Raw genomic sequence first — 14,470 nt, 5'->3', positions numbered from 1 at the left:
ATAGTATAGTATGTATAGTATAATTAGTATAGTATGTATATTATAGTATTTATAGTATAGTTTGTATAGTATAGTAAAGTATGTATAGTATGTATAGCATAATTAGTATAGTATAGTATGTATAGTATAGTATGTAGAGTATAATTAGTATGGTATGTATAGTATATATAGTATAGTATTTACAGTATAGTTTGTATAGTATAGTATGTATAGTATGTATAGTAAAATAGTATAGTATGTATAGTATAGTATTTATAGTATAATATGTAAAGTATAGTATGTATAGTATAGTATGTATAGTATATATAGTATAATATGTATAGTATAGTATGTATAGTATATATAGTATAGTATTTATAGTACAGTTTGTATAGTATCGTAAGTATATTATAGTATGTATAGTAAAATTAGTATGTATAGTATAGTATTTATAGTAAATTAGTATAGATAGTATAGTTTGTATAGTATAGTATGTATAGTTTAGTATTTATAGTATGTAAAGTATAGAATGTATTGTATAGTATAATATGTATAGTTAAATTAGTATAGTATGTATAGTATAGTATGTATAGTTTAGTATTTATAGTATAGTATGTATAGTATATATAGTATATATAATATAATATGTATAGTATAGTATGTATAATATGTATAGTATGTATAGTATAATATGTATAATATAGTATGTATAGTATGTATAGTATAATATGTATAGTATAATATATATGTATAGTATGTATAGTATGGATAGTATAGTATGTATAGTAGATTATAGCATGTATAGTATAGCATGTATAGTATGGTATGTATAATATGGTATGTATAGTATAGTATGTATAGTATAGTATGTATAGTATTGTATAGTATGTATAGTATAGCATGTATAGTTCAGTATGTATAGTATGGTATGTATAGTATGCATAGTTTACTATGTATAGTATGTATTGTATAGTATGCAAAGCATAGTATAGTATGTATGGTATAGTATGTATAGTTTAATAAGTATAGTATGTATAGTTTAGTATTTATAGTATAATATGTAAAGTATAGTATTATAGTATAGTATATGTATAGTATAGAATGTATAGTATAATTAGTATAGTATGTATAGTATAGTATAGTATAGTTTGTATAGGATAGTATAATATGTATAGTATAATATGTATAGTATATTATGTACAGTATAGTATTGTATAGTATGTATTGTATAGTATGCAAAGCATAGTATAGTATGTATAGTATAGTATGTATTGTATAGTATAGTTTGTATAGTATAGTATGTATAGCATAATTAGTATAGTATAGTATGTATAGTACGTATAGTATAGTTAATATAGTATAGTATGTAAGTATAGTATGTATATTATATATAGTATTTATAGTATAGTTTTTATAGTATGTATAGTAAAATTAGTATAGATAGTATAGTTTGTATAGTTTAGTATTTATAGTATATTATGTCAAGTATAGTATGTATTGTATAGTATAGTATAGTATGTATAGTTAAATTAGTATAGTATGTATAGTATAGTATAGTATAGTATGTATAGTTTAGTATTTATAGTATAGTATGCATAGTATATATAGTATAATATGTATAGTATAGTATAGTATAGTATGTATGGTATAATATGTATAGTATGTATAGTATAATATGTATAGTATAATATATATAGTATAGTATGTATAGTATTGTATACTATAGTATGTATAGTATAGTATGGATAGTTTATTATGTATAGTATAGTATGTATAGTATAGTAGGTAAAGCATAGTATGTACAGTATAATATGTATAGTATAATATGTATAGTATTGTATAGTATTGTATGTATAGTATAGCATGTATAGTATAGCATATATAGTTTAGTATGTATAGTATATTATGTATAGTATGTATAGTATAGTATGTATAGAATAGTATGTATAGTATAATATGTATAGTATAATATAGCATAGCATGTATAGTATGTATAGTATGGTTAGTATAGTATGTATATTATAGTATGTATAGTATAATATGTATAATATAGCATGTATAGTATAGCATGTATAGTTCAGTATGTATAGTATGGTAGGTATGTATAGTATATATAGTTTAGTATGTATAGTGTGCATAATATTTTATGTATAGTATGTATTGTACAGTATGCAAAGCATAGTATAGTATGTATAGTATAATAAGTATAGTATGTTATGTATAGTTTAGTATTTATAGTATAATATGTAAAATTTAGTATTATAGTATAGTATAATATGTATAGTATAGTATGTTTAGTTTAGAATGTATAGTATAATTAGTATCGTATAGTTTGTATAGTATGTATAGAAAAGTATGTATTGTATAGTATAGTATGTATAGTATGTATTGTATAGTATAGTATGTATAGCATAATTAGTATAGTATAGTATGTATGGTATAGTATAATATGTATAGTATGTATTGTATAGTATGTAAAGCATAGTATAGTATGTATAGTATAATATGTATAGTATAGTATGTATAGTATAGTTTGTGTAGAATGTATAGTATAGTATGTATAGTATAATTAGTATAGTATGCATATTATAGTATTTATAGTATAGTTTGTATAGTATAGTACAGTATGCATAGCATAATTAGTATAGTATGTGTAGTATGTATAGTATAATTAGTATAGTATGTATAGTATATATAGTATAGTATTTATAGTATAGTTTGTATAGTATAGTATGTATAGTATAGTATGTATAGTAAAAATAGTTTAGTATGTATAGTATTTATAGTATAGTTTGTATAGTATAGTATGTATAGTTTAGTATGTATAGTATAATATGTAAAGTATAGTATGTATAGTATATATAGTATAATATGTATAGTATAGTATTTATAGTATATATAGTATAGTATTTATAGTACAGTTTGTATAGTATTGTATGTATAGTATAGTATGTATAGTAAAATTAGTATAGTATGTATAGTATAGTATTTATAGTATAGTTTGTATAGTATAGTATGTATAGTTCAGTATTTATAGTATAGTATGTAAAGTATAGTATGTATAGTATAATATGTATAGTATGCATAGTATATATAGTATTATATGTATAGTATACATAGTATAATATGTATAGTATAGTATGTATAGTATAGTATTTATGTTATAATATGTATAATATAGTATGTATAGTATAGTATGTATAGTTATGTATACTATAGTATTGTATAGTATAGCATGTATAGTATGGTATGTATAGAATGTATAGTATAGTATGTAAAGCATAGTATAGTATGTATAGTATAATATGTATAGTATAGTATGTATAGTATAGTTTGTGTAGTATGTATAGTTTAGTATGTATAGTATAGTATGTATAGTATAATTAGTATAGTATGCATATTATAGTATTTATAGTATAGTTTGTATAGTATAGTACAGTATGTATAGCATAATTAGTATAGTATGTGTAGTATGTATAGTATAATTAGTATAGTATGTATAGTATATATAGTATAGTATTTATAGTATAGTTTGTATAGTATAGTATGTATAGTATAGTATGTATAGTAAAAATAGTTTAGTATGTATAGTATAGTATTTATAGTATAGTTTGTATAGTATAGTTTGTATAGTTTAGTATGTATAGTATAATATGTAAAGTATAGTATGTATAGTATAGTATGTATAGTATATATAGTATAATATGTATAGTATAGTATTTATAGTATATATAGTATAGTATTTATAGTACAGTTCGTATAGTATTGTATGTATAGTATGTATAGTATAGTATTTATAGTATAGTTTGTATAGTATAGTATGTATAGTTCAGTATTTATAGTATAGTATGTAAAGTATAGTATGTATAGTATGTATAGTATAATATGTATAGTATGCATAGTATATATAGTATTATATGTATAGTATACATAGTATAATATGTATAGTATGTATAGTATAGTATTTATGTTATAATATGTATAATATAGTATGTATAGTATAGTATGTATAGTTATGTATACTATAGTATTGTATAGTATGTATAGTATAGCATGTATAGTATGGTATGTATAGAATGTATAGTATAGTATGTATAGTATGGTATGTATAATATGTATAGTATAGTATGTATAGTATGTATAGTATAGTATGTATGTTATAATATGTATAATATAGTATAGCATGCAGAGTTTAGTAAGTATAGTATGTATAGTATGGTTTGTATAGAATGTATAGTATAGTATGTATAGTATAGTATGTATAATATGTATAGTATAGTATGTATATAGTATAGTATTTATAGTATGTATAACATGGTATGTATAGTATAGCATGTATAGTATGGTGTGTATAGTATGGCATGTATAGTATGGTATGTATTGTATAGTATAGTATGTATAGTATAATATGTATAGTATGTAGTATGTATAGTATAGCATGTATAGTATAGCACGTATAGTATAGTATGTATAGTATGGTATGTATAATATGTATAGTATAGTAAATTTTGTTGCCTCACAACAGACATCCGTCTAACCCCTCTCAGGCTGGCCGGCTCCTGGAACTCCCGGTCGGCCACAGGACACCCACTAACTTTACCCCTGGTCGCTCCAGCAGCCCTTTGCCTCAGAGCTCCGCTCTTTGGGGGATTGGTAGCCCCTAGGGAGGACTAGATGAGCTGTGTGTATAAAAGGAGTGTATGTTTTACAATAAAATCAGTTCCTGTTTCACCTGAATGCTAGTATCTCTAGTTATTTGGGTGGGCTCCTGCTAAAATCACTTTCCTGGGCTACATAGCAGCCTGTTCCAGGCAGAGGAAGGACCCTGAATACTGCTGCTGTCGGTATTCAGGGGTGGCTACAGACTGTGGTCACTTGCCAGCTACATAACTGCAGTCGGCAGGGAGGAAGCAGGACCCGTTTGTCGGAGCTCCCCAGTCAGAATAGCTGGGGTATCCGTCACATTGGCTGGCAGCGGTGGGATCTGCTTCTTCCACACGATTCCTGCTGACAGAGAAGAAAGGCCACAGTAACCGGTAACTATGGAAGTCAAATTTCTAAGGAGAGTACAGGAGGCGCTGGCCCAGCTGGACGGTCCTATTTACCAACAGGACGTGCCGGAACAGAGGGACCTGATGCGCCGGGACCTCTGGTGGGAGGCTCTTCAACAGGAGCGGGACAATGGAAAGGCCCTCCCCACTAATGACACAAGGTTCCGGGTTCGGCGGACCATGAGAGTGCCTTTCCTGGGAAAGCAGCCAAAGAAGGAATGGCTATCAGTTCTACATAGACTGGTCCAGCAAGAGATGTGGGTGGAGGACGGTTATGGGGCCCTCCAATGGCTCACTATGCAAGCGCAGCCATGGCTGGTGGATGGCTCCGCCACAGAGGACTTTGGCTTCGGGAGCCCTGGATTGCTATTTACAAAAAGGACAGAGGACCCACAGTTTAGGAATGAGATGGACCAGGGTCTGGAGGATATCTCTGGGCTCCAAGAGGAACTGCTGGATCTTTTGGAGGAATCCTGGCAACTAGACGATCTGGATTTTATAATTGACCAGGAAGAGGCACTGGTCAAGGAATACAAGAGGCTGCAAGATCTCATTAAGCAGCGTCCCAAGGGTATACAGATCTGGGGTGCAGCCCTCTGGGATTCATGGAGCTCAACCGTGGAGGAGTGGCAACAAAGAAAAAGGGAACCAGGGCTGCTGGATCACGATCAGCAGTCTGGCTCCGAGTTTAATGTCTTGGACCGGGGGCCACCCTAGCAAAAGCACTGGCAACAGAGCAGAGAGCCACCGGCCTCTGCCCAGCCCCTGCAGCAGCTCTGGTAAACCAGGGAGAGGAGGAAGTCGTCCTCCCTCCCCTTACACAGAACCCCTTGCAGGGAGAGACAAGAGATATGGCAGAGCCAGGAGCAGGGAGAGGAGACAGTTGGTCTCTCTCCCCAGCGGCAGAGCCATCCCCTGAAAGCGGAGGTAGTCGTCATCCCTCCCCTTATGCAGAACCCCTTCCTGGGAGAGGAGACAGTCGGTCTCTCTCCCCAGTGGCAGAGCCAGGAGCAGGGAGAGGAGACAGTCGGTCTCTCTCCCCAGCGGCAGAGCCATCCCCTGGGAGCGTAGGTAGTCATCCTCCCTCCCCTTACGCAGAAACCCTTCCTGGGAGAAGAGACAGTCGGTCTCTCTCCCCAGCAGAAGAGCCAGGAGCCGGGAGAGGAAACAGTCGGTCTCTCTCCCCAGCGGCAGAGCCATCCCCTGGGAACGGAGGTAGTCGTCCTCCCTCCCATTACACAGAACCCTTTCCTGGGAGAAGAGACAGTCGGTCTCTCTCCCCAGCGGCAGAGCCAGGAGCAGGGAGAGGAGACAGTCGGTCTCTCTCCCCAGCGGCAGAGCCATCCCCAGGGAGCGGAGGTAGTCATTCTCCCTCCCCTTACGCACAACCCCTTCCTGGGAGAGGAGACAGCCGGTCTCTCTCCCCAGCGGCAGAGCCAGGAGCCGGGATAGGAGACAGTCGGTCTCTCTCCCCAGCGGCATAGCCATCCCCTAGGAGCGGAGGAAGTCGCGGAGGAAGTCGTTCTCCCTCCCCTTACGCAGAACCCCTTCCTGGGAGAGGAGACAGTCGGTCTCTCTCCCCAGCGGCAGAGCCAGGAGCAGGGAGAGGAGACAGTCGATCTCTCTCCCCAGCAGGAGATCCATCCCCTGGGAGCCGAGGTAGTCATCCACCCTCCCCTTATACAGAACCCCTTGCAGGGAAAGACTGGTATCAATATCTCTCCCCAGCAGCAGAATCCCTTTCTGGGAGAGGAGGCAGTCGGTCTCCCTCCCCAGCGGCAGAGCAGTTTCCCATGGAGTGGAGGTAGCAGACCTCCCTCCCCAGCGGTAGATCTCCTTCTCGGGAGAAGAGACATATGGTCTCTCCCCTCAGTAGCTTGGCAGGGTCTCTACCCTTTTCTCGTCCTGGAGTATTTCTCACAGGGGGGTACCCGCTCATGCAGTTGGTGCCACAAGTTTGGGCACCCGAGTTTTGCATGCCCCACCAAGCAGCAACTTCAACCTACAGCCGGAAAACCGGCAATGGCTTTGTTGGATACCCGCCCCTGCATTTGGTGCCACCAGTTTGGGCACCCGAGTCTTGCCTGCCCCACCAAGGTGCAACTTCAACCTACAGTCTGGGGTGGGGATACAGTCGTGAAACCGGCACTGGCTTTGTTTGTGGGTGGGTCAGCCGGTACTAAACAGAGTGTCACAGAGAGAGGCAGTGTGGCCATGAAACTTAAGGACACTGGAACTTGTGGGAGAGCAATTGTTTGGGAGCCAGCCTTAGCAAACTTGTTTGGGACTTTGCATTATGTCACTATCCCTGCACCCAGGGCGCAGGGTATAAATAACAGCAGGAACCCCCCAGGATGCCCCAAGCTCAGGAGAGATGGGATAACCTCTCCCAGCAACCGAGAAGTGGAGGGCCACCGTCGGACAGCCCCAGGCTGACCCGTTAAGGGTCTAGCCGGGTATGCCGAACTGGAGGGGGGAGATGTCACGGATACCAGACAGCTAAGGCTACCCCCCACCCCCCTACAACCTCACCCCTGTTGTTCTCAGTGGTTTTGGGCTCCTCAGAGCAACCACAATCTCTGGAAGCTTTTTGTTTGCTTGTTTTGTGTTCTAAACTTGCTAAGATAAGAGCTGGTGTATGACTGGGAAAACCCTCCTAGGCTGGCCGGGCTCCTGGAACTCCCGGTCGTCCGCCTCACAACAGACACCCGCCCAACCCCTCTCAGGCTGGCCGGGCCACAGGACACCTGCTAATTTTATCCCTGGTCGCTCCAGCAGCCATTTGCCCCAGAGCTTCGCTCTTTTGGGGATTGGTAGCCTCTAGGGAAGACAAGAGCTGGGGGAATTATAGGAGGGGAGCTCCTTTGGGAACCGGGGGTTTTGGACACCCCTGGAAGTGCAGCCGATCCACCGGGATCACCCCGAAACCGCCACCCCTAGGTACTGGGATTCTGTGGGACTGTGGCTTCTATGGAGGTGCTGGTCGGTATGGAGGGGCGGGAATGGCAGGAAAATTGTGGGATTGTCCAGAGTATTATCAAGATGAGCTGTGTGTATAAAAGGAGTGTATGTTTAACAATAAAATCAGTTCCTGCTTCACCTGAATGCTAGTATGTCTAGTTATTTGGGTGGGCTCCTGCTAAAATCACTTTCCTGGGCTACATAGCAGCCTGTTCCAGGAAGAGGAAGGACCCTCTGGCAGAGCTACCTAGTCTGGGTAGCATGAGTCTGCCACAGGGTGGGACCCTGAATACTGGTGCTGTCGGGCTTCAGGGGTGGCTACAGGCTGTGGTCACTTGCCAGCTACATAGCTGCAGCCAGCAGGAAGGAAGCAGGACCCATTTGGCGGAGCAACCCAGTCGGGGTAGCCGGGGTATCCATCACAGTATTTATAGTATAGTATGTATAGTATAGTATGCATAGTATAATATGTATAGTATGTATTGTATAGTATAATATGTATAGTATAATATGTATAGTATAGTATAGAATGTATAGTATGTATAGTATAGTATGTATAGTATAGTATGGTGTGTATAGTATGGTATGTATAGTATAATATGTATAGTATAATACGTATAGTATGGTATAAGATGTATAGTATAGTATGTATTGTATAGTATGTATAGTATAGTATGGTATAATATGTATAGTATGTATAGTATAGTATGTATAGTATAGTATGTATAGTATAGTATGCCTAGTATAATATGTATAGTATAGTATGTATAGTAAGTATAGTATAGTATGTATAGTATAATATGTATTGTATAGTATGTATAGTATATATAGTATAATATGTATAGTATAATATGTATAATATAGTATAGTATGTATAGTATAATATGTATAGTATAGTATGTATAGTATGTATAATATAGTATGGTATGTATAGTATGTATAGTTTAATATGTATAGTTTAGTTTGTATAGTTTAGTATGTATAGTTTAGTATGTATAGTATAATATGTATAGTATAATATGTATAGTATGGTATAATATGTATAGTATAGTATGTATTGTATAGTATGTATAGTATAGTATGTATAGTATAGTTTGTATAGTATGGTATAATATGCATAGTATAGTATAGTATGTATAGTATAGTATGCCTAGTATAATATGTATAGTATAATATGTATAATATAGTATAGTATGTATAGTATAATATGTATAGTATAGTATGTATAGTATAATATGTATAGTATAGTATGTATAGTATAGTATAATATGTATAGTATGTATAGTATGAATAGTATAATATGTATAGTATAGTATGTATAGTATAATATGTATAGTATAGTATGTATAGTATAGTATGTATAGTATAGTATGTATAGTATAGTATGTATAGTATGTATAGTATAGTATGTATAGTATAGTATGTATAGTATAGTAAGTATAGTATAATATGTATAGTATAATATGTATAGTATAGTATGTATAGTATAGTATGTATAGTATAATATGTATAGTATAGTATGTATAGTATAATATGTATAGTATAATATGTATAGTATAATATGTATAGTATAATATGTATAGTATAGTATGTATAGTATAATATGTATAGTATAGTATGTATAGTATAGTATGTATAGTATAATATGTATAGTATGTATAGTATGTATAGTATAATATGTATAGTAGAGTATGTATAGTATAGTAAGTATAGTATAATATGTATAGTATAATATGTATAGTATAGTATGTATAGTATAGTATGTATAGTATAATATGTATAGTATAATATGTATAGTATAGTATGTATAGTATAATATGTATAGTATAATATGTATAGTATAATATGTATAGTATAATATGTATAGTATAGTATGTATAGTATAATATGTATAGTATAGTATGTATAGTATAGTATGTATAGTATAGTATAATATGTATAGTATGTATGGTATGTATAGTATAATATGTATAGTATAGTATGTATAGTATAATATGTATAGTATAATATGTATAGTATAGTATCTATAGTATAGTATAGTATTGTATAGTGTGTATAGTATAATATGTATAGTATATGTATAGTATAATATGTATAGTATAGTATAGTATTAAATAGTATAGTATTAAATAGTATAGTATGTATAGTATAGTATGTATAGTATAGTATGTATAGTATAGTAAGTATAGTATAATATGTATAGTATAATATGTATAGTATAGTATGTATAGTATAGTATGTATAGTATAATATGTATAGTATAATATGTATAGTATAGTATGTATAGTATAATATGTATAGTATAGTATGTATAGTATAGTATGTATAGTATAGTATAATATGTATAGTATGTATAGTATGTATAGTATAATATGTATAGTATAGTATGTATAGTATAATATGTATAGTATAATATGTATAGTATAGTATCTATAGTATAGTATAGTATTGTATAGTGTGTATAGTATAATATGTATAGTATATGTATAGTATGTATAGTATAATATGTATAGTATAGTATAGTATTAAATAGTATAGTATGTATAGTATAGTATGTATAGTATAGTATGTATGGTATGTATAGTATAGTATGTATTGTATAGTATAGTATGTATAGTATAATATGTATAGTATAGTATAGTATGTATAGTATAGTATAATATGTATAGTATAGTACGTATAGTATAATATGTATAGTATGTATAGTATATTATAGTATGTATAGTATATTATAGTATGTATAGTATGTATAGTATAGTATAGTATGTATAGTATAATATGTATAGTATAGTATAGTATGTATAATATAATATGTATTGTATAGTATAGTATAGTATAGTATAAAATGGATAGTATCCTCACAATAAAATAAAAGGGACACATTGTGCTAGTCATACACATGCAGTACCTTTTTTCCTTGCTGTGTCATCGGGATCCAGATTTCTGGTCACTGTCACCACCTTCAGGACAAGGTGATTGCCCCCTTGTCTAATCATGTTCACCACTTGCCTATGGCCGACTTTCACAACGTTCTCATTGTTAACCTGCAAAGAGAGAGAGAGGAGGACATGATACTTGTGTATGCACAGAGAGAGAGAGAAGGACGTGGTACTTCTGTATGCATAGAGAGAGAAGGACGTGGTACTTGTGTATGCAGAGAGAGAGAGGATGTGGTACTTGTGTAAGCACCGAGAGAGAAGACGTGGTACTTGTGTAAGCACCGAGAGAGAAGACGTGGTACTTGTGTATGTGCTGAGAGAGGACGTGGTACTTGTGTATGCACAGAGAGAAGGACGTGGTACTTGTGTATACACAGAGAGAGAGAAGGACGTGGTACTTGTGTATGCACAGAGAGAGAGAGAAGTACGTGGTACTTGTGTATGTGCAGAGAGAGAAGGATGTGGTACTTGTGTATGCACAGAGGACGTGATGTTTGTGTATGAGCAGAGAGAGAGAAGGATGTGGTACTTGTGTATGCACAGAGAGAGAGAGAAGGACGTGGTACTTGTGAATGCAGAGAGAGAGGATGTGGTACTTGTGTAAGCACCGAGAGAGAAGACGTGGTACTTGAGTATGTGCAGAGAGAGGACGTGGTACTTGTGTATGCGCAGAGAGAGAGAAGGACGTGGTACTTGTGTATACACAGAGAGAGAAGGATGTGGTACTTGTGTATGCACAGAGAGAGAGAGAAGGACATGGTACTTGTGTATGTGCAGAGAGAGAAGGATGTGGTACTTGTGTATACACAGAGAGAGAGAGAAGGACGTGATACTTGTGTATGAGCAGAGAGAGAGAGAAGGACATGGTACTTGTGTATGCGCAGAGAGAGAGAGAAGGGCGTGGCACTTGTGTATGTACAGAGAGAGAGACAAGGATGTGGTACTTGTGTATGCACAGAGAGAGAGAGAAGGATGTGGTACTTGTGTTTGAGCAGAGAGAGGACGTGGTACTTGTGTATGCAGAGAGAGAGGACGTGGTACTTGTGTATGTGCACAGAGAGAGAGAGAAGGATGTGGTACTTGTGTATGTATAGAGAGAGAGAAGGACGTGGTACTTGTGTATGCGCAGAGAGAGAGAGAGAGGACATGGTACTTGTGTATGAGCAGAGAGAGAGAGAGGACATGATACTTGTGTATGTGCAGAGAGAGAGAAGGACGTGGTACTTGTGTATGAGCAGAGAGAGAGAAGGATGTGGTACTTGTGTATGCACAGAGATAGAGGACATGGTACTTGTGTATGAACAGAGAGAGGACGTGGTACTTGTGTATGCGCAGAGAGAGAGAGGACATGGTACTTGTGTATGAGCACAGAGAGAGAGAGGACGTGGTACTTGTGTATGCAGAGAGAGAGAGACAAGGGCGTGGTACTTGTGTATGCAGAGAGAGAGGAGGATGTGGTACTTGTGTATGAGCAGAGAGAGAAGGACGTGGTACTTGTGTATGAGCAGAGAGAGAGAGGACGTGGTACTTGTGTATGCACAGAGAGAGAGAAGGACGTGGTACTTGTGTATGCGCAGAGAGAGAGAAGGATGTGGTACTTGTGTATGCACAGAGAGAGAGGACATGGTACTTGTGTATGAGCAGAGAGATGGCGTGGTACTTGTGTATGAGCAGAGAGAGAGGACGTGGTACTTGTGTATGAGAAGAGAGGGATAGAAGGATGTGGTACTTGTGTATGCACAGAGAGAAGGACGTGGCACTTGTGTATGCGCAGAGAGAGAGAAGGATGTGGTACTTGTGTATGCACAGAGAGAGAGGACATGGTACTTGTGTATGAGCAGAGAGAGATGACGTGGTACTTGTGTATGAGCAGAGAGAGAGGATGTGGTACTTGTGTATGAGCAGAGAGAGAGATGACGTGGTACTTGTGTATGAGCAGAGAGAGAGAGGACGTGGTACTTGTGTATGCGCAGAGAGTGAGAGAGAGGACATGGTACTTGTGTATGAGCAGAGAGAGAGAGAGAGAACGTGGTACTTGTGTATGCAGAGAGAGAGACAAGGGCGTGGTACTTGTGTATGCAGAGAGAGGAGGATGTGGTACTTGTGTATGAGCAGAGAGAGAGAGAGGACGTGGTACTTGTGTATGCACAGAGAGAGAGAAGAACGTGGTACTTGTGTATGCGCAGAGAGAGAGAAGGATGTGGTACTTGTGTATGCACAGAGAGAGAGGACATGGTACTTGTGTATGAGCAGAGAGATGACGTGGTACTTGTGTATGAGCAGAGAGAGAGGACGTGGTACTTGTGTATGAGAAGAGAGGGATAGAAGGACGTGGTACTTGTGTATGCACAGAGAGAAGGACGTGGTACTTGTGTATGCGCAGAGAGAGAGAAGGATGTGGTACTTGTGTATGCACAGAGAGAGAGGACATGGTACTTGTGTATGAGCAGAGAGAGATGACGTGGTACTTGTGTATGAGCAGAGAGAGATGACGTGGTACTTGTGTATGAGCAGAGAGAGAGGATGTGGTACTTGTGTATGAGCAGAGAGAGAGATGACGTGGTACTTGTGTATGAGCAGAGAGAGAGAAGGATGTGGTACTTGTGTATGCACAGAGAGAGAGAGAAGGACGTGGTACTTGTGAATGCAGAGAGAGAGGATGTGGTACTTGTGTAAGCACCGAGAGAGAAGACGTGGTACTTGAGTATGTGCAGAGAGAGGACGTGGTACTTGTGTATGCGCAGAGAGAGAGAAGGACGTGGTACTTGTGTATACACAGAGAGAGAAGGATGTGGTACTTGTGTATGCACAGAGAGAGAGAGAAGGACATGGTACTTGTGTATGTGCAGAGAGAGAAGGATGTGGTACTTGTGTATACACAGAGAGAGAGAGAAGGACGTGATACTTGTGTATGAGCAGAGAGAGAGAGAAGGACGTGGTACTTGTGTATGCGCAGAGAGAGAGAGAAGGGCGTGGCACTTGTGTATGTACAGAGAGAGAGACAAGGATGTGGTACTTGTGTATGCACAGAGAGAGAGAGAAGGATGTGGTACTTGTGTTTGAGCAGAGAGAGGACGTGGTACTTGTGTATGCAGAGAGAGAGGACGTGGTACTTGTGTATGTGCACAGAGAGAGAGAGAAGGATGTGGTACTTGTGTATGTATAGAGAGAGAGAAGGACGTGGTACTTGTGTATGCGCAGAGAGAGAGAGAGAGGACATGGTACTTGTGTATGAGCAGAGAGAGAGAGAGGACATGATACTTGTGTATGTGCAGAGAGAGAGAAGGACGTGGTACTTGTGTATGAGCAGAGAGAGAGAAGGATGTGGTACTTGTGTATGCACAGAGATAGAGGACATGGTACTTGTGTATGAACAGAGAGAGGACGTGGTACTTGTGTATGCGCAGAGAGAGAGAGGACATGGTACTTGTGTATGAGCAGAGAGAGAGAGGACGTGGTACTTGTGTATGCAGAGAGAGAGAGACAAGGGCGTGGTACTTGTGTATGCAGAGAGAGAGGAGGATGTGGTACTTGTGTATG

The 14,470-nt window shown here is 36.8% G+C and overlaps 1 protein-coding gene across 2 annotated transcripts in view; it reads right to left on the bottom strand.

Moving 5' to 3' along the window:
* SHANK2 (SH3 and multiple ankyrin repeat domains 2) overlaps positions 1-14,470 on the bottom strand; it is a 1,433,430-nt gene that overhangs the window by 332,541 nt on the left and 1,086,419 nt on the right. For both annotated transcript variants that reach the window (XM_053720553.1, XM_053720554.1), the window contains exon 17: positions 10,900-11,035. In XM_053720553.1, coding sequence (XP_053576528.1) covers positions 10,900-11,035 — 136 coding nt within the window. The remainder of the gene's footprint in view (positions 1-10,899; positions 11,036-14,470) is intronic.

This window comes from Bombina bombina, chromosome 7, assembly GCF_027579735.1.
Source record: "Bombina bombina isolate aBomBom1 chromosome 7, aBomBom1.pri, whole genome shotgun sequence".
In the NCBI taxonomy this organism is placed as follows: Eukaryota; Metazoa; Chordata; class Amphibia; order Anura; family Bombinatoridae; genus Bombina; species Bombina bombina.
The sequence above is the reverse complement of the archived record's forward strand: the minus strand, read 5'-3'. Positions and strand labels throughout refer to the sequence as shown.